At 35.3% G+C, this 21,734-nt stretch overlaps 2 protein-coding genes across 2 annotated transcripts; one reads left to right on the forward strand and one right to left on the reverse strand.

The window, feature by feature from the left end:
• The first annotated feature begins 200 nt into the window (after positions 1 to 200).
• Positions 201 to 7,677, forward strand: LOC144447571 (protein canopy homolog 1-like). The gene is made up of 6 exons (XM_078137641.1): positions 201 to 368; positions 620 to 716; positions 2,459 to 2,574; positions 3,421 to 3,624; positions 4,587 to 4,683; positions 6,437 to 7,677. The coding sequence occupies exons 2-6, from the start codon at positions 623 to 625 to the stop codon at positions 6,481 to 6,483; spliced, it is 558 nt and encodes a 185-aa protein (XP_077993767.1). The 5' UTR covers positions 201 to 368; positions 620 to 622; the 3' UTR covers positions 6,484 to 7,677.
• Positions 7,678 to 13,057: 5,380 nt separating this feature from the next.
• On the reverse strand, positions 13,058 to 20,929 carry LOC144447874 (membrane-associated transporter protein-like). The gene is made up of 3 exons (XM_078137997.1): positions 19,267 to 20,929; positions 14,094 to 14,305; positions 13,058 to 13,285 (listed from the first exon to the last, which is right to left on the reverse strand). Exons 1-3 carry the CDS (start codon positions 20,927 to 20,929, stop codon positions 13,058 to 13,060), a joined length of 2,103 nt encoding a protein of 700 aa, XP_077994123.1.
• Between the last annotated feature and the right edge of the window lie 805 nt (positions 20,930 to 21,734).

Consider the following 21,734-nt stretch of genomic DNA (forward strand, 5'->3'; position numbering starts at 1 on the left):
CATTACACAACGGAGCTCCCTCGGTCTTCGGACAACATGCTCGCAGAATGAAAACGAGGCAAGGTGTTTCCCAGTAGCGTATCCTTTTACGTTTAAATTTAGCGGCTCTGTCATCACTTAGTTAAAATACGCTGTTACTTTTACAAAATGTTGAACATACTATTGAATTACGTTACTATTCACATGCAAAAAACCGAAACGGTATCCGAATAAATTAAAATTGCGATTGACGTATCGAAACTGGGGCTTTCACTCTAAATGTCGCAAAACAGTACCGCCTGATTGGGAGCTCTTTTACGTTAGCTGACACGCTTCAGGAAGTGAGGTGGACACTGACCGGCGTCTAGCACTGTCTCAGAAGTGAAGTGGTAAGTAGCCTTCAAAATGATATAGGACGAGTATTTTCTTTATTTCTTGCCAATCAGTCCAATGTTACACAACAAAATTGATCGTCTGAATACATTCATAACCGTTATTCAACATCGGTTATGCAACTTTGTCTGCACTGCAGTGGAAAGGGCATAATACTATTTTAAATAGTAACGGGTTGTTTCATTCATTCCAAACAACACATCTTTCAATAACAAAACAAACAAACCACGTTATCATTTTCACACAGGTCATGTGGAAACTAACAGTAATCCAAGTCGTGCTACTCAGCTGTTTATATCTGCAGAGTGTGTGTGGCAGAAGAGATCCGGAACTTTATTGTGGAGGTAGGTGTACACATTGCATGGTTGTGTTCTCGTACAATCACATCCAGTGTAGACTATTATATTGTAGACATTGTAGTACTGTAGTAGATGTAACACGTGTACACTATGTGACAGGCAAAATGTGTACCTTGTTTTCGTAAACGATGACCGGTTTCATTACTATAGATACGTGTACATGACGAGTAAAATAATACATTTCGTCATGTGACAACCACAACCAATCAGATAGAGACAGGTATTATATCGGAAGTCATCGAAAAGTACAGTACGGAAGCAGCACACCTACAGTCTCTTTGAAAGTTACTGTTGTAAATTTATCTTCGTCACAAATAGACAAAGAGATGGTACTTTGCATTGTGATTTTACCCAGTATATTTAACAAACAGAACAAAAACTCTGAACTACAATGTACATAAAAGTCTTGTACCTGCAACATACTTTGGTTTTAAAATAGCCACAATGCATGTGATTGTGTTCTGACAGCCAGAAATACATTGTAAACAAAGGGTTGAAATGCTGAACCTATTGAATGTAGTCTTTTATTATCAATATTTTGTCAGTTTCACTAGGTTAGTGTAGACTTTAAAATATGTTGTTTGTGGCAGCTACCCATTCTTGTTCTACATGGAATGCCATCATTGCAAAATTGTATTGCATAGGGTCAGTGTTACCATGAAGAATTTTAATAATGATCAATATCCCATAAATATGATATAAAACAATAATACCAGCTGTGCAGGAATAAACATACAGTATTTAATTTGAAAATGTTATTAAATTTAATTAAAAATTCACAAGTGGGTTTATTGATAGTCAAACCATATTGCAGTAGCAGCTTGTCTTACAATGTGTATCTCTAATTATAAAATGACATAATACCGATACCGAAAATTTAAAATTGAAATTAAAAGCTGTTTTGGTACAAATTACTAACAATAATACTAAAAAAACTGAATCTTGTATGAACTAATATAATATTATTATTCTGTATTTTATTTTGAAAATTGCCATGCACACTTCAGTTTAATGTTCCCTAAGAAGTAGATGATATATATATATATAGTTTTGATACTCACCGAGTTATATATATATATATATATATATATAGTTGTCTTGGTTACTGTGATGTTCTGAATGGTATATATATCTCTCTCTGTATAGTACTTTTAATTTGCTTTTTAATCCTGAAAGCCTTTTAATTAAGGATTGTTTTCCAGTGAATAATTTGTTGATGTTATAAAATTCACATTTTAAGGTAGTTTTAGCTAATGTAATTGTACTACCTGGTACGTGTATAAAGTCTGTTACTTTATCATGATATAGCTTTGTGTAGTTACTACTACTTTGCTCTGAACATACAGACATCCTAAAACCTAGGAAAATTATATGCAAAGTAGTACAATTTTTCCATCATACCTTAGCATGTATTGTATAAAAATATATGCACAGGATCAAGTATGTGTTTTATGACAGAAGACCTGTGTTGTAGTTAACAGTGTTTCAGTTTGTGTCAGATCTTGCATATTTTGTATATTATCACATTTATATACATATGCATGAAAATTAGCGTCTGTATGTATGTATGTATGTATGTGTCTGTATGCATTCGCATTTATTGCCTAAAAGTTCAAATCAAACACCTCTTAAAAGCAAACCCTTCACTTCATAACCTTGGTCAATGTGGGTTGGTAGATCAAGTTCAAGTGTATACATTGATGTCAAAATGTTTCTATTTTTAACAGCATGTAAAGCACTCATTGATGAAATTGACTATGCAGTTAAACAAGTTGATCCCAGGAAAACAATCGATGTTGGATCATTCAGAGTTTTACCAGATGGATCACAGAAACAGTCTAAGGTAAGCCCTTCTCGAATTTACCACTTTCTGAATGGCGAAAATGCAATAGCGCCCCATGTGATGTGTCTTGAGATTCTTTTGTTTTTCTTTGACCCCACCGCCCCACTTTTGTTGTACAACAACTACTGCAAATCCAAGCTTTTTTTATTCCAAATTAATAGAAATCATACGCATGATAAGGTTGATACTTTAAAGATGATGGATTATTTTAATAGAACGTTACTACTCCATAACTGGATGTTATCATTTTCAAAATTGACACCATAGATATTTGTAAAAATATTCAAATCGGACTCTGGCTTCATAGTTACTATAACTAAAAATTACTACTAATAGAGTCAAAGAGTTCCCATAAGACTTTTGATTCTCTGAATACAAATGCTCGTGTATGCAGTTAGATATTTTATACTTTAGGTTGAAACTTGAAAGTCCAAACATGTGCTTTGTTTCATCGTTGAAGAGGAATAATTATATAATGCAGGTTCAAGCCTCACTGCTGCCATTTGTTTCTGAATGGCTAAAGTCCTTGGCAAGATTTGAACCACGATTGTGCCTCAGTCAATGTAACCATATAATTAGGGATCTGGTAGGATAGGGGTTGCAATATGAATGCTTTAATCCTATGTGCTTATAGAGACTGAAATGGACTGTTTGCTTCCCAGGGAATTGAGGAAGTACAATTGGTTATTGTGCCACTATAGATCTGTGCCAGGGGTAATAATTGTGAGTGCCTGGAGCTTTGAGGAGTACATGCATATTAGAAATACATGTACATAATATTATTATTATTTTGTAGCTTTTTGTTTTTATTTTCACTGATTCTGTGTTTCTTCTTCTACTCACTAGGTACCATATGCAACATCAGAAATACATCTAATGGAAGTTTTGGAGACAGTCTGTGAAAAAATGAGTGACTATGCAGAGAGTAGGGACCCTACTACCAACACAAAATCTTACATCAGGTTTAATAACAGAGAGGGAGAAAAAGAAGCTAAGGAATTAAGCAATGTAGCTATCAGTGCAGAAGTGTCTTCAAAACTCAAATATGCTGTAAGTATAAAACATTTTCTGATGTTTTGTCTTGTTATACTTTGAAGAAATTGTTTGGGCAGGTTTTTTATTTTCCTTTTGAATTTTGAAGAGCATTCATTAATTGTTGAAGTCCAATATAATGTATTCTTGCTCATAAAGACAGGAAATAAATGTTGTTACATAAAGAATTGCAATTGCGCCCTCTATGGCATGTCGTGATATTCTTTTGTTTTTCTTGGGTTGGCTGATATGTATGTGCCAATGAAGTGGTTTTGTTTGTTGACAAACATAATGAATCACATCACAATTACTATGTAAGCATTTATCCATCCCAAGTTCTGATAGCCATTTTGGCTTATTTGTATGATGTCAAAGTTCAATTTGGGGAAAAGTCTTCACATCTCATGCAAATTTCTGCTTTAAATAAAGTTTCATCTAAGCACCTGTAGTTACTGGCTAGTTGTTCATAGTGTGGGACTCTGTGACACGCTTGTGTGAATTTGGCAACTGCTGTGGGGAACACCACTCCAGGAAATAGATGTAGTTTCATAAACTTTTGGTTGTGGAGAGTCATTCCATGATTTCACATCACATAAATATTGTGAAAACTTGTGAATATTTATCTAAAGGTGATAAGCATTTAGGAGTCATGAATATACATTGTGCATCTAATAAATATGCATGTTTTTCCCATGATACGCCACTGAACATTGTTTTCTTTGGATATTTGGCGCTATATAAATTTATTAGATAGATAGATAGATAGATGCAAGGGTGGACCAGTGTCAGGTGAAATAGAGTTTCAATTTGATGTTTTTTGGCAATCGTGCAAAATTTATGTGATGTGAAATCATGAAATGACTCCTCAGAACCCAAAGTTCATGAAAATATATTTATTTCCTGGAGTGATGCTCTCTCTTTTAATCAAATGACCTTTGAACTTTGACCTTTAAACTTTCATATCTCTTCATTTTTTTCAGTGTGAAAGTATAGCTGATGACCATGAGGATGATATTATTCATTTATTTACAAACAAACAACAGAATATACATTATAAATTATGCGGACACCATGCAGGTATGTTTATACACCATGGGTTTTGACCTAAACAAACTATATTCATTTGTTGAGCTTGTTCAACATTGGGCGATTGTCCCTTAGTCTATGTTCAGACAAGCTTGAACTGTGAATGCAAGATTACAACTATAGAGGGCGCACTCACTTGCCAGCTTAGACAGCTGTGTAACAGTGCTTGTCTCTGATTTGCATGAATGAAACCATTAACCATTTGAAATGGTAGTTTTGATTGATAACTGTCCACCAGTCATTAATTTAATGTATCTGTACAGGAAAGAAATAACTACTCAACATCACTTAGATTATGACAGTTAGAGAAATAATAACAATGATTAACGAGGTAACAAGTGATCCATAACTTACTCCAAAAATTGAAAATTGGATTTACAACTTGACAAAGTAGACAGTCATGACATTAAGATATGTTATGACTTTCTCCCTTTAGAGCAATTAAAAAAAGGAAATAGGTGAAGACAGCTGGTATTTTTTTGTTGATGGTCAATTTCCTGTAGACTATGCCATCTTTTTCGCTTGACCAGTTTTGTGTGATGTCACCACCACTTAGCGTGGATGTTAATATTTGATAGTGTTAGACTGTTTTGTATTCTGAGCATGTTTATTGCCTGTCAAACTGATATGCATGAGTTAGCATCATCACTGGAACTGTTTTCTGAGAGTAACCAGAACACTGATGATTCAAATTGCTACCAAAAATAGTATCTTCCCTTATTCTTCAGAGATTTCTTTTTGTAGCATGAACAGTCTTATCTGCAGATGATTTCATTTAAGAAGTGATATCTGGAGAGCTGTCAGAAGGTTTCAATTTCTGTACAGCCCTGTAGCTGTAACTACAACAACTACTGGTTTCAAACTTGTTCTTCTAAAAGTTTACTAGTATTGTTTTAGCTATTCTGTTTGTATCATCAGGACATCCATACTAGGTTTTGAAAAATTTAAAAAAGTATAACAAAAGTTAAGGTTTGTGTACATGTTGGTGATACTTTCATTTCATAATCATACTTTAACATTCTGAATGACTTAGAAATGACAAATTAAAGTCAAAAGGAAACTTTTTAAACCATGTGTTTCATTAAAATTTCCAAAGTTTAGTGATGAACATAAATTTTCGCTCAGACACACAGTCAAATTTTCTCTCAGACACACAGTCAAATTTTCTCTCAGACACACAGTCAAATTTTCTCTCAGACACACAGTCAAATTTTCGCTCAGACTCACAGTCAAATTTTTGCTCAGACACACAGTCGAATTTCGCAGTCGAATTTTCACTCAGACACACAGTCAAATTTTCGCTCAGACACACAGTTGAATTTTCTCTCAGACACACAGTCAAATTTTCTCTCAGACATACAGTCATGGGGTTGCCATCTGACAATCAGTGACAGTGTAGATGGCATCAATTTTTAAACATATTTCACCAGATTGAAAAAATACAACTATAGGGTTGGTTTGTTATGAGAATCGTAGAACTAAGCACAACAGGCCTCACCTATAGACCGATAGACCGTTAGCTACGTTTAACAATCAAGAAAAAAAATCAAGAATTCTTGAATAAACATGCAATCTTTGTAGAGAGATATTTTGGAGGAGTAGGAATATTAAAGGAAGTGAAGTTATTTGATTGATTTGAGCTAACACCCTTCATTCTGTCCCAAAACAACCCCACCATCCCAACCTCTTTGCAATGTTGTTACATAATCTTCAAGTCACCTTTCTTTCTTTTTTTCATTTCCAGAACTCTGTCATGATTTGAAAGAAGTACCACTGCGTGATGAGCTGTAGTTATTGTCATTGCCTTCATCCTATCTGGTGCTATTTGTCAACTTTTGTCAATTTTATGTCAGATCACTCTCTTTATATTCACAGGTCTTCTTGTTGTCGTCATCAACCACACATTAGAAGAGATATTCATTCATTTTGAAACATATTTTGAATTTTATTAATAGATGTAGCATAATAAGGTGTTTTGTTGTAGGACATGTCATTCTCATAGGGGCTTATACACAGTAGATTCATAGATTTATGTTTTTTATAATGGAAGGTTTGAGTTTTAGTCAATCTTTATTCTTTATCCTCAGTTCTTTTTGGACCATCTTCCACAACCAATTTAGAGTTTAAAAAAATCAAAACGGTTTTCTTTCCTTGAATCTTACCTCTTACTATGGTAAAGGTAATGATATGTGAAAGGAGTCTGTAATTGTAAGACTCCTATTCACTCAAGAGCATTTTAGAACGCTACCTCTCATTGGCTTCAGAATTTGGAATGTTTGCCATAATTGGTCAAATGACTTAAATTGCCCAATAAGAAAGCAGGTTACTCTAGAGACTTTGCACCAACACAAGCTTGAAGAAAAAATAAATAGTGGGTATAAATACACACAAGTATTTCTAAGTTTCTTGTAGCTGAGTCTTTTCTTAGATCATGAAAAGTAATGAAAATAATTTTTGAAAGTACAAAAATTATTTTGAACAATCAACACTTGAAGCTTATCTAATCTAATGATTGACACCTCAAACCTTGTCATGTAGGTATTATATTCTGTGTAGTTTGTGTCCTTGTCAACATGAAAAAAAAGAAGCTTTTTTTTTTTTTAACTTTTTCAAAAATCAACATTTAGAATTATCCTACCATTACTTACATTGTGTGTTCTAATCACTTTTCTGTTATTTACATATTGACTTCTGTCTTATGTAGATTGGGAAGTATTTGTATTTCTTGTTTTACCAATTTTCATCAAACTATAACTGTACAAGAACACTTGAATAGGTGTGATTGTATCAAAATCATGTAAACAACAAACTGCCAATTAAATGAACAAAATGTATCTTGGCTAAATTCCTCTGGTCTCATCATTGGAATATAATAAATAAATTCAAATTGCAGTATAAGTATTTTGTAATATTGATGTGAATTCTTGTCTGTACTTCAACTTACTTCTTTTTTTTCTAACATATGCCATCATGTTATTGTCTACTTAGGCAAAATAATGAAAATAAACTTATTTCTGTATTTTCTCAAACGTTGGTGCTATTCTGTGTACTTTACCCCACCCCCACCCCCCCTCCTGTGCATAGACAGCCATTCTGCTATTCATGCCATTCTCAGCACAAAGACACGATATTGTTAAGACTAACTATGGTACTGTTTTACAACTTGCATTATATTTGACAAAATTTAGTTGTTTTGCTGGAAAGGGTGTGGACATCAAGCGAAACTCTCCATGCACCTAGGATTGGTCAGTCACCTGTCGAGTGTATGGGTTCACAATGATAGAACAATAGTTTGGACAAAATAAGTAGCTCTCCCGTCAGAAAAAGTTTGAAGATAGAGTATAAAGACTTGATTCTTGACAATTGTTGATTTTGTAATGTTGTTTATTCTCACATATTATACATTCTTGTTTTTGTTTGTTTTTTTCACCGTGTCAGACGTTTGTTCCAATGAGACCATGTAGCAGTAATTTCAAATTATTATTATTATTATTATTGTACATTTCGATTGGCTAGACTAGATTAGTTAATGTGTAACTTTTCTTGTCTCTCATCCTTTCGATATGGGTGAATAAATATTCAATCCGCCTTAATTCAATTCAATATTACGTCCACTAATTTGCAAATGCCACCGATCTGTCTGTCTGTCTGTCTGTCTGTCTGTCTGTCTGTCTGTCTGTCTGTCTGTCTGTCTGTCTGTCTGTCTGTCTGCCTGCCTGCCTGCCTGCCTGCCTGCCTGCCTGCCTGCCTGCCTGTCTGTCTGTCTGTCTGTCTGTCTTTTTAGATTCAGATTGATTCAGTAAGTAAACGGGTCACGTCAATTGATACTACAAACATTACATATTTAATTATGTAGGTGAAGTCTACAGCTGTTATAAGAATGACAAGGCCGACTTATATAAAACCAATTACTATCTCAAGATCATAAAATCATTAAATCTCAGGTGGATTTTGATCTCAAGGTTTTATCCTTGGTACATGTAATGTATCTTAATTTCAAATTGTTATTTAATGACGAGTACGATGGGACATATGTATGTTAGGGTTTACCATGAAATCTATCCATCGATCAAGTCCAGTACATTGACAGAATGATTGACAGGTGGAAAATTAGATTTTAAGCTATACTGCAAGGTTCATGGTCACATTGAATGGTTGTATAGGAAATGTACAGTCGGTACCCGTTTGATGTAGATTTATTTTGTATGCAGTGAGTGCACGTGATCAAACCACCTTGGCTTCGTCTTTGTTTTTATACATATGTATCTATAAACTGTTTATGTGTTCATCTACAAACTTTGTGTCAGTTTTTCAAAACGCAGTTTTGCTATCCTACATTACAAACTATATCTTGGCAATAAAATATTTCAAGTAGCACAATGTGTCATCATGTTTGGCTGAAACCAATGGCCAATGTACAAAATGTACATACACATACATAGATTGAAACTTACTGGAAGCAATCATAAACATTGGTAGCCCGTAATGTTTTAATATGCCCAGAGCTTTTGTAGCCGCGAGTAGTGGTTTCTGACTTTTTCGGGATGCCTAATTTACCGACTTTTAAAAACTATATTATAAAAATTCCTAGCTCTACCAGACACTTGTCATTATTTCTCGTGTTTTAGAGGTAGAAATAGAATAAGACTAAAAAAAAAGTTTTAAAATAATGAAAAAAGTTTCTAAGCTGAAGAAGAAATTTACCAAAACTTTATTGGAGAAACGAAAGAAATATTTACTGGAGAGTTAGTTACTTTCCATTTATTGTGTTATTAGTGCTGTAATTTATTTTGGAGGATGTCTTGTGTTTTTTGCCGAGATTCAAATATTATTATCATTATTGACTAACGACAAAAAGGTAATAGACTATGTTCAATAAATTTAATTGTAGTCAAAGCCAAGTTCAATTTCGAGCCAAAAGATCAATTAATGTAAAAATAGTAAAAAAAAGAGGCTAAAATATTAACTAAATTTCTTGTATGAATATTAAACAGACGACGCTTTGTTATCGCGGGACGTACATGGTTTGATATTATCAAGACATTACGATCACATGAATGTATATCCACGGGATGTATATGGTCGGATTTTATCACGATCACATCAATGTATCCAAGTGTCACGATATAATTCTCAATGGATTACTAACCATAACGGTTAAGAAAGTTCACGTGACGGTATATATGTTTAGGGAACACACACGTATCTAGTAAATGACACATGACACAACACAGACAATATATGTGTGGATACTTTAATTCTATAACATTTAAAACAGTCAGTGTAAACATCACTATACATTAGTTCCATGCATTACATAAAATCTGACTTCTATATACAAGTACATTCATTCATGCCCAGTTAGCGTTTCAGCATTTTGACCTATATACAGCGCAATGCAAGTTACTATTAACTGGATCTGTCTGATACAATCAACCATTAAGAAACTGCACATGCTACACTTTATGATAGCAAGATTGAATAATTACATTTTCTTGATCTAAATGAAATTAACTAACATGCCACCATGCATCTAAACATTGGTACCTCTGAAACTAATTCTTTTCATTCAGACTTAATGTAACAAGACATTGCAATCTTGATATCTTAAAATGTAGAATGTAAAGTTTCTTATTGGTTTCTGACCGATTGTATAAAACAGAGAGAGTGAACAACAACCTACAACGCGCTGTATTTGTTTTGACATGCTAGTGCATTCACCATATCGCCCTATGCAATATTTACAAATAAAAGATTCATTTCAGATTAACTCAAAATCAATTTCAACCAGATTGTTTAGAAGTATGATCGGTTTCTCTTGAAATCGAGCTTTTCTGCAAAGCCACGATCCAGTTCACTCTACACCACTGTTTGTATATAGGTCAACTGTTATGTTTTGAAAGAAAATTGTTGAGGTGATGTTAAATAGAAGTGTATATTTACTTCGTGACGGGCAGACTCACTAAATTAAATTCTGATAAGAAATAATGCATAATTTTTAATTGGGACGTAATCTTTAAAAAGTGAAAATATGACGTATCGTATTTATGACGTAATTGTTGAACGCAGAAATATGACGTAAGGGAATAATGTATGCAAATAACAAATAGAGTGATAGCTCTCCACGTTTAAAGGAACACAGACTGTAAATTTGTGGTTTTTGGTGGTTACATCTGTTACATTTTGACATATACTAGTCTAGTATTGTTATTCTAATCTTGTCTAACATCAAGTGAACTCCTCACGAGGAATTCGTCATGTGAAATGAAAATGTCATCTATGATAAAATGTGTAGGTCTCAATAAATTCAGAAAATACCACAGTCTAAGTTCCCCAGCCTCTCGTATATATTTCAGCCACCACTACCTCACTCAGTCGACTAAAAAAAATTAGATTTGTATAAGTCCCGTGTGTGCATATTATGTAAACGTAACTTTAGTTACAATATCGAACCTCACAGACAAGCATGCAAAGAAAGCATTATACATGTTATTGGTATTGTCCACATCAAGTCACTGCTGCTATAACTTTGCTCTAAAGGGATTGTACGATTTGCAAACCCGCATGTTGAATGTTGCATCATGGGAAATGTGTTAATAAATACTAATGAATTGGTATTGTAAACAATACTGTTACATTGTTTGCAACCACGAATGATCAATTGATAGTTACCCTGACAATTGTGGGAGTTTTTTTATTGGTAGCTCCAGATGAGGTATTACCATAACCACATATAATCCCATAGTCCTTTGCGTCTGAGCATGCTCAGTCTGGATTGCAAATTCCCTATTGGCAAAAGGATTTACTGGGCGTACTCATACTGCTAAACCGACAACTCACTCTATATTATAAGGGGAGGGGCGAAGACGATGGAAAAGCGTCAACCTGTATGCTCAAAGTGCATCATTCGTAATTTGCAGTCCTAGCTAATTACAATACATTACAATGTTGTACACGCAGTCTCAGAAAAAGGATAAAATTATTACATTTCCGATAACTTACTTAACATATTAAATACTCGTTTGGACGAAATTACAGACAATAGCGAGGAAGACACGGATTTGGATTCAGAGTCAGATTCGTATTGAATCTGAATTCTGGTTAAATCTGATCATTGTAAATTCTACCCGCTAATGGCTATACAAAGACCTATTTTATATTCTTTAATGTATTACGTTACATAGTTGGTCTAAAATTACACAAACATGCATACTGGTACATTTAAAACAATGCATTGGATAAACGACCATTTACAAATTCAGTTTAAAATCTTGGTACCTGGCTATAGCAACTTTTGTATTTCCATAAAAGGGGATACTTTGATAAATCTATACATAAAACTATTGAAATACAGTAAATGTTGTATCTTCTAATGCCCACGTGAGAAAACAACACTTTGAACGAATGAACAATGTTTTGCACAGTTTTACAACATTTTCTAATGTGTGTGATCATTTTAAATTAAAATGTTCAGCATTCTTGGTGTACAACTTGAAGCATTTCTCGCAACATCTTATATCGAAATCGGTGGTTGATGCTGTTTTTAGCATGTGCGTATGTTTACAACATACTACTAAACAAACATGTTGTATGTATAGATATCCAAACATAGATAAGCTTACCCGGATGTAAACTATGTCTTTCCATGGTGAGAAATTAAAAAGTTTTTCTTTGTTATCCATTCGATTAAAACGAGGACGAGGAATAACCTGAACATCAAACGGGTATTCCATTTTGTTTTAGCTCACAGGGCTTTGAAACTTGTATGAGTTTATTTCTTAAGCTTGTTGTTCTCGTTCAGAATTTTTGTGTTTTGTTTTGTTTTTTGATAATTTTCAGTCACATTTTTTTGTAGTTTTGTCGATATCCATCCTTACCCTTCTTGATTCTGAACAATAACAATTAATTTCTTGACAAAATAATGATATAGAAATACAACAGACCCAAAATTACACACGTTTCATAATCTAGCTGTTACTATGAATGTTTGTAGTTCTGGAAATATGCGCTCCAGGGACTCCGACACATCTTCATCCCACCCCGGGATTGATGAAAACGTGTCAGAGTCTCCAGAGCATATATTTCCAGTGTTAGGGTTCGTTACTGGAATAAAATATGTCCATTTTTTCTAGAAGGAAAACACAGACTCTGAGCTAAAATCTCGGTATAAACCTATCATCCTTCTGAGAGATCATCAGTCTGATAATTTTATTGCCCTACCGTCACGTGGGACCAAAGTTGGAGATAAACTGTCGTACTTGGTCAATATTTTTAGAACTAATTTATTCATATATTCTCTGTCTAGTAAATACACTAATCCTCCGTTGGAGTAACACCCCTCCCCGGGTCTGGGAGACATCGGTCATCACAAATCGAGGTATACGACTTTCCATGCGGCAATAGCACCGCAGAAACTAAGCAACGAGGCACTGACAACAACGGCGACCGTACTTTGGACGGCGTGGACAATAGATCCCATACATATAGACTGAAAAAACTGGGCTAAAAATACCATACTTTGGACCATAGATATATCTGTACCTAAACCACGGACCTGGCTTCGTTTTTCTTCACCGCTGTGTAGTTTTTCGAACTGTAATACAAGCAATGTGAAAAAAAAAGTTGTTAAAAAAACTGAAGTTTTGGCAAACATTATCCAATAACTTTAAGTCGGGTGTAGGAAGAATCACTGAAATGTCAACAGTAAAGAGAAATCTATGAAATTTAAGCAAAAGCTTACACTAAACGACTCTGTCACCATATGACTACCATATGACCCTATCACCACGTGACTACCATGTGACCCTACCACCAAGCTATAGCCCACCACCAACATTCATAGCGCCACTTGTTACTATCGTTCATAAACCCGACACCCTGCTACACCTTATCATTTATAATTTCCATTCGTAAGAAAATGTTTTTGTTGGTTTATTATTGATAAGTTGATCATGCTTTTTTGTATACTTTTATCTTTTGATAATATAAAATTTATTATTATATCTATTATAGTATAATAAAGCGTATGTATATTGAATTGTAGCCTTAAATACCGTTGGCCATTCGATGTCAAATAAAACATCCTGAAAAGAAACAAAATATATTAAATGTGCATATAACTATTGTAACCATGGCAACAATAACGAGCTCAAAGTTGAAACGATGTGAACACAATTCATGTTCTGTCCAATGGCATCCAAGGGGTGTTGATTTAAAATGTCTTAAGTTTACCTTTATAATGATACAATTCTACATTTTTTGATTTTATTTTAAAATTAACAATTAACCACAGTCTATTCTGCTCAGACGTAATTTGGGCAGACTTAAACATAATTAGTACACATATGAAATCCATATTTCAAACGCTAACATGAATAAAAACCGTCCATTAAAAACAAAACAACTATCATGGTCGTATGTATGGAAATTCTATTTACCGTGTCACTTGAATGGTAGTGCGCCAATATAAGGAATGGCATGGTGAAAATTGTGGCGTACATCACCCCAGCTGTTATGGATAGAACGATGACGGCGGCGGGAGTACGAGCAATGGCTAGAATAGCCATACCAACTGAGTAGAATAAGATATTGCTGATGTAAACTGGTTTAGCACCTGAAATTAACAACGGTCACGTAAACATTAGTACAATTAAAATTCTAGAAAATATGCCGTTCTGGTTGATAATTAAATTGTAGGTAGTCATTTGATAACAATAAGTTTAATTATAAAAGAACACAAAAAAAAAATAAGTAAAAAAAATAAATAAAAAATAAATAAAAAGGCAAATGCATACGAAACAAATGGGCACGCTTTCGAGTTCATAATTTGTTAGAGGACGGTCCAGTCTGGCTTACTTGATAAAATAACACACTCAAATTTGAATTCTCGTGAATAAGTTCACTTATGCTACTGTACTTGACTCGTGTTCAGCGCCATTTTGGGATTTCCTGCAAGGGTTTATGGGTAAACCTTGTGTGATGGCATCCTTTTTGCCCCAATCTCTCTCATTAGATTTATTTTAATGTAATTCTATAATTTGTCCTTGTCTTGACACTCTTTGTACTTGGCAAAAATAAGTCTTGAATACATTTTCGTGTATCAACATTGATAACTAAATGCAGTTGGCTAACAGCGGTTATGTATATTTAAATTAAACAGTTTTGTTTACATTCATTTTCATTTGTATAAACGGATATGATAATTCATTTTTTTTGAAATTAACTTTGTTTACAATAGACGTTTATTCTTCTTTTTTTTAGAACATTCCATCGGTGATAATTAAGAATTTAATTACTTTTTCACAACTACATGCTTATATTTAGAACGTTCTATTGATAGTAATTCAATGTGGCGCGGGTAACCCACTGTTTTAGGACTAAACTTTTATTTTTGGGACTTCTATTGTTCCCATTTACAAAACATCCATTTCCACTTGTAGAACAATGCAATGATTCAATAGTGTAATTTCAATCAAAGTTTATTAATGAGAAATTTCATTGACGGTTTACATCACTGGTTCAGTTAATTAATAAACTGTTTGCATTTTTTTCCTTCAATTTTAGCCGACACTATTTACACTGCGATTGTCAATATTTGGTGTATATCTGCTAATATGTACCATCAATCGCAGAGCACGTGACACTGACACGAAAATAATAAATTTATCACAGCATTAGCTATCATCTCGTTAATTATCTGTGTTTAAAAATACCTATAGAAGTCTAAATATGCCTCTCGCTTTTTCCGCTCAAAGATATTTTTTTTTTAAAAACTGAGTCTGATGCATTCAGCATATATGACAGATAATTACATTGACTAAATGTATTTGGACAAGAAAAGTGCCATGTTCATGCTATTCTATTTACAATGGAAGCGAGTTGGCTTGAAACAAATAAATATCTTATTAAGACTGTTTTCTTTCATCGCCTTGTGTGATAACAATGTTGCCAACATTGCAATATGTTATTTTTGTGAGCTACCACCGATCTTTGCCAAATCATATACATTGTAACAACATGTACTTTGTAGCAATATTACCAATATTGTTCTTTGCGTGAGCTACAAATCTTCGCCAATGTACATAAAAAAAATTGTAACAATGTGTATTACATGTAGCAATAGTGAGTAGTCATATTTATGTTGAGCCAGACGATAAGATTAGCAATGTCAGTGAGGTGTTTGCCGAGCTTGAAAATAAAATGTAACAATGTTGGTCAAAGATTTTCGTCGCGCCAGACAACGACTTGTATCAACTAAACTGGCTTCCATTGTAAATACGATAGTATGAACCATAGGGTGTAGCAGTTCTTAGATTGTTGTTTTCCTTGGCTAAGGGCTAAATAGAGAAAACGTTTTGACTACAATTTCCTACCCGGGAGAAAATGTGTGTTAATTATTTCTGCTGGTATAGAGATTGATACATTTGTTGTAGTGGATTCGTATGATATTTTCTTTAGGAAAAGGGCAATCTAAGCAATAATGCGTGCCCCTGTGGTATAAATATTCACTTGACAAGTTTCATGTAACAATATGCATATATCGTGATAGATTATCAAAAATGTCACAAACAGTGACACCCTGTTTTAAAAGAGATCATGTTTGATATCTACAGGGACAACTTTGTCGACGATGGTGACATTTATTTCATTTACCTTTAGGTCTGCTCTAGAAATTCGATACTCTAGATAAACACCGAACGCTTCGTGCAAATATACGTAAAGCCGAGTCTGGGGAGAAATGTTGCTAAGGAGTAGATTTCTATATGCAAGACGGTTCCACTGGAGATTTATGACACATTCGTCTCCATGGTAACGATGAGTGGGACTCACCATAGCATTCCTAAAGAATTACTTCAAACATTGATGCGCAATCAAATGAGACCGGGTTCTTGACTCTTAACACTTTATGTTATATTTTTTTCTCAAAAGCAGATCTCTGAAGTGAACTGCCATCAATTTTCATGAGTCTGACGATATTGCTATTCGTAGCAGTACGATGACTTCCATTATATATGTATATAACTTTGTGTGCCAAAGTGGCGACCGAATTCAGCGTTGACCTACAGGGGACCTGTACATCGAATGAGAAAAAAAACAACTACACATTTATTGCATTTATCTATCATCACAGCCTTGTCACTCTAAACTCTGTTTTTTTATGCAGTATGGTTGGTTGTTTGTTCAATTGACTTGCTTGATCTCTAATAGTACAGGTCGACCTGCTTCTGTATATTCCATAGCTATTCAAACGATTCTCACTAAATGAAATGGATATTTCGCCAGTACCAGAAAATTAAATAAATAGATTATAGATTTAATTGCCATGTTTTAGGACTAAAAGTCAACAGAGTTAGTTATGTACAGATTCTTCTTACATGTATCATAGCGCAACCCGCCATTTTGTTGATCAATGGTTTAAACCAATCGCTACTTTTTATAACTATTGTTGATTAGTCGAACTTTTCTTCGTTTCAAAGCCCTCCACTCACCCCCTTCCCACCTCTCACTCTTTTGATGCTCTCATTTTCTCATCAGTGCCCCCACCCCCGCCGTAAATTCGACTCGTTCCCTAAAAATCAGAGCTACTAATAAAAACGTTACTGTTACAACACTGCAGGGCGATATTGCCACTTAATGACCCATAATACGAGGTGTGTTTTTATCATCTATCCAGACAATAATGACATTTGATTGCCTGTTATACGGGGTTTTTAACACATTAAAGAAAGGTCACTGTCAAGTTGTACTCTCTGACAGTACATTCCAATAAACCAATTCCATTGGGACATCAAACTTGATTAAACCAAATTAGGCTTCAAATTAGATCTGTTATCCGCAACTTAAATTGGCACAAGCTGAGTTTAGATGTTTCTGGAGTGAACTTTTTTCTGTATATGAAATAGTACTCACAGTACTAGTATTCTAGCTACTGAATGACGCACACTTATACCCATCACTCACAATAGGGAACTTGCAATCCAGACTGAGCATGCTCAGACGCAAAGAGCTGTGGGATTATCTGTGGTTATCATAATACCTAATCTGGAGCTACTGATAAAATAAACCTCCCACAATGATGAGGACGACTATGAATTGATTGTGGTTATAAACAATGTAACATTATTGTTTACAATGTCTATTGATTAGTATTTATTTTTACATTTCCCATGACGCAACATTCAAAATGGCGGGTTTGCAAGTTCCCTATTGACTAAACTCAAACCTGATATTAGGATATAACTTACAAACTATCCAATGACGTAATTTATTATACGTATAAAAATGTACAGGAACTCCCTACTATGCCATCAACAGTTCTAACAATGTCAGAACACAAATTATTGTAATGTCATAGAAGACATGCAGTGACATTAACATTATATTAGGATAGTTTAGTTTTTTGTAATTATTTTCACTTGAGTTGGAACTAAAATAAGCTTGTGCCACATTAACTACATTAAACCCGTGGTTACTTCCCTCTTCACGGCTATTCGAAATATCAAATGCACTTTTAATATAAATTCAGGACGGCTATGTGACAAGAGTGCAACACAAACATTACACTATCATAGAGGGGGATTTTTTTTATCTTTGTAATACGGCACCTGAGTTCACAAAAATGTCTTTTTTTTAAAAAAAGTGTTTAACAAAATTATCAAGGGAGCCCCAAGGTTCTAACTACCGTGATCAATCTGCATATGATCAAATAAATTGTGTCAGCTTCTCTGTCGATTTATTAGTGTTAGACAGTTGCCTCATGTGTTTCAGTAAATATTGATTAATTTGACTAAATAGTGTCACGGTGTCAAAAGATCCCTGTTAGTATTTCCTTGTCACGTTCATAAATCATGTATTATGGGACAGAATGTGACAATTGTATCATTGGGTGAGCTTTGTCGACGTCAGTTTGTGTTGGGAAGACTAGATGTGCTATGTAATATTAGTTTGTGATATGGTGAATTTGCGTGTGATACAGTGCAATGGAGTGAATGATGTTATGTGATACGGTGAATTGGAATGTGCTGTGGTGTGGAATGATGTGTGATATGGTGAAGTGGGATGAGATATCGAGTGATGCTATGTGATATGGGGGAAAATAGAAGGTGATGCTGTGCAATGATGTGTGATAAGGTGGTACGGAATGTGATATAGATAGTGTGGTATGGTGAAGTGGAATGTGATATGGTGCGACACCGTGATATGGTGAAATTGAATATGTGATACAGTGTGATCATGTGTGATATGATAAAATGGAGTTTCATATGGTGTTATGCTGTGTGATATGGTGAAATAGAAAATGTGTGTTGTGATGAATTTCGGTACCTTGTAACGAAATGCGAAGTGATATGATGGAGTTTTGTATGATATTTTCAAATGAAATGAAATGAAATGACTATGTGATACGGTGCGATGGAATGCGGTGTGCTTTTATGATGTGATGTTTAATCGATGTGAATACGAGTGTTCATGTATGTGAAAATAAGAGATGAGAATAAAAGGTAGGTGTGGTATTAATAGTAGGATGAATACAGTTCTCATTCTGATTCTGATTCTGATTGCGATGTTTATACTTACCAATTCGGTAGACGAGTTTCTCAATAAACACACAATAGATACAACAGGATATGGAATATACAGCCATTCCCCAGCACCCCATCCTGACACCGTCTTCATAGATGAGTCTCTCGGCAGAGCCGATCCTGGCCTTGGGGTCGCCGCCATACACTGCCTGACCAACGAAGTCAGTAAAATAGAGAGAGTAACATACCAAAGACATCCAACAGAACAGATTAGTAAGGCAGAGAATACGTAACGAGTATGGCATATAGATGATGGACATCAAATACGTTTTCATGGTAACCGGTTGCTCAGTGTCATATTCACTTGGTTGCGCGGCGTCTGGTGGAGGGACAGTTTCTGAGTTATCTGTCATGGTTGCCATGGGGATGCTCTCACCTATTTTTCCTTGTTCATTGACGGTTTGATATCCACCTAGATGTTCTAATTCTTCGGTTGATTCAGATTTTCTCGTCACGAGTGTGTCTTGAGCCTCAGTGCCATACGTGAGTTGGTTTTCGTAGATATCTCGACCTTCGCTGTCTTCACTAACTTGTCTATACTTTTTGGTCCTAGTTGTAACTTTGCGTGTCTCCCTTTCTTCCAACTCGCACAGTGGTATTTCCTTCGTGCTGGTTACTGTGACTGTGACTGCCACTGAGAAAATCAGAAGAACGAAGGTGAAAACCACGCGTACCTGGGTACCCAGAGCACGGCCTATGGACGTGTTGGTCCAGTCTATACCACCCATTATATAACCTAAACATCCGCCAAAACCTGCCATCAGGGTGAACATCGCAAGGCCTTTCACGTGGTCCTCCGGTACTGAGACATCCAGGAGGTAGGCTCTGCACGGTGCTTGGCAGGCATCGGCACTGAAGTCAAGTAGCACGACACCAATAACGGTGATGATGATACCACGTAAATGATAACGTGCCAGGTGGTGATGAGACACTATGTAGTCCCAGTAGCTATAGTCATCTTCATCGGTGGGATCAGTATCGTTAGCAACAGTTAAATTGAAACTTGTAGTTTCCATGGTAACATTAGTTTCCATGGTAAAACTGGGCTCCGTCGTTGTATTGCCTTCCATGCTTTCCATGGTAGAATTTGTTTCCATAGCAACAGATGTGTTGAAGTTCTCAGTGGTAAATGTCGCATAAGTGCTAGTATAAATGTTAGTATTATTACTGTTATCAGAATCCTTACCATATAATGGCGGGTCACCTTTATCACCCAGAGATAACCCCATATCCTTACCATTTGGTACGAAAATCAGACCCAGGATGATACCAGCTGATAAAAGTAAAATGAACGGTCTTCGACGCCCAAGTCGTGATTTACACCGATCGCTACCCGACCCGAGAAAAGGCATTAAGAAAAACCCCATGAGTGGACTCAGGCACCAAATCAATGTCATATATTGTTCCGGCACTCCAATTTTCAGTAAGGTTGGACTAACGTACGCAGTTTCTGCCGCGTAACAGAATTCTATCCCACAAACTGCAGCACTTAGAGTTAATAACTGAAGCCGACTTTTACGTGTTCTGTCGAATGCCAAGTCCTCTTCGCCTGTTATAGGAATTCTGTCTTCGTCTCTCAATTTTCTTCTGGCCACTTCGTCCCAAAGTTTGGTGCAGTAAGCTCTAGAGTAAGAGATGATACCCCGACATGTATCCATGTTGATTGTAATAGTTTCAGACTTTGAAAGAGTTTACTGAAGCAGCTGCAATACTCAGACAACTGGAAGAGCGAAAGTGTAAAAGTTCAGCGAGATTCCCTCATTTAAAATTAATGTTGTTCTTCCGCCTCTTCAATTTCTGTCAGTCGTGATCATCACCAGTCGTTCGTCGCCACAAGCACATTCCATTCTCTCTTCTCTGAAAGCCCCACTTTTCCCCCAGGCTGCGAGATGTCAACTAACTTTTCTCAAACTCTCCGGAGCTTCTCTTCTTCCATACCAGTCTTTATCGGAAGTCAAATACGTCCCAGTTAACTGTAAAGATCCAGAAATGAGACATTTTAGCTTATTGTTAAATTTTCATCGGAGTCACTGGTTAGTATCTCACAACAATATTGAATCTGAAAAAGGTATTTTTTTCCAGTTTGTATGTGGAATGTGTCCTCGAGAATTGCTGTCTCAGCTTGGTGCATGTGCATATTGTACGATAATCACTTTGACAAAATCTGTGATGTTACCAAAACCAAGATTTCACGACGTTAATGGGGAACGGACGTTCCACTGAAATATTCAAACTTTGGGACTAAATAATTCATTTAATATTAATTTCATTGGAGCAGTGGGCACAACATATCAAAGTTTCATTATTTCCCTTTTATTGCTTTTCTGATATCGTTAGTTAATAGATAGTTATAATTAGTTGCAATCTGCCTCCTGATCTGGTGTTCAATTTTCAGTACGCACAGTGGACGCAAAGCACTTCCGATTATCATCTTTATGATAGTCGCTGTAAGAAACGGTCAAC

This window comes from Glandiceps talaboti, chromosome 16 (genome assembly GCF_964340395.1).
Source record: "Glandiceps talaboti chromosome 16, keGlaTala1.1, whole genome shotgun sequence".
Classification (NCBI taxonomy): domain Eukaryota; kingdom Metazoa; phylum Hemichordata; class Enteropneusta; family Spengelidae; genus Glandiceps; species Glandiceps talaboti.

Bases quoted from the DNA above. Each gene is read 5' to 3' on its own strand.
- LOC144447571 (XM_078137641.1), top strand. From the start codon at position 623: ATGTGGAAACTAACAGTAATCCAAGTCGTGCTACTCAGCTGTTTATAT. The intron at 717-2,458 runs GTAGGTGTACAC...TATTTTTAACAG, and splicing joins TCCGGAACTTTATTGTGGAG to CATGTAAAGCACTCATTGAT. The intron at 4,684-6,436 runs GTATGTTTATAC...TTTCATTTCCAG, and splicing joins ATTATGCGGACACCATGCAG to AACTCTGTCATGATTTGAAA.
- LOC144447874 (XM_078137997.1), bottom strand. From the start codon at position 20,929: ATGGATACATGTCGGGGTATCATCTCTTACTCTAGAGCTTACTGCACC. The intron at 14,306-19,266 runs GTAAGTATAAAC...TGTTAATTTCAG, and splicing joins GAAACTCGTCTACCGAATTG to GTGCTAAACCAGTTTACATC. The intron at 13,286-14,093 runs GTTTTGTTTTTA...CTTGTATTACAG, and splicing joins TACATACGACCATGATAGTT to TTCGAAAAACTACACAGCGG.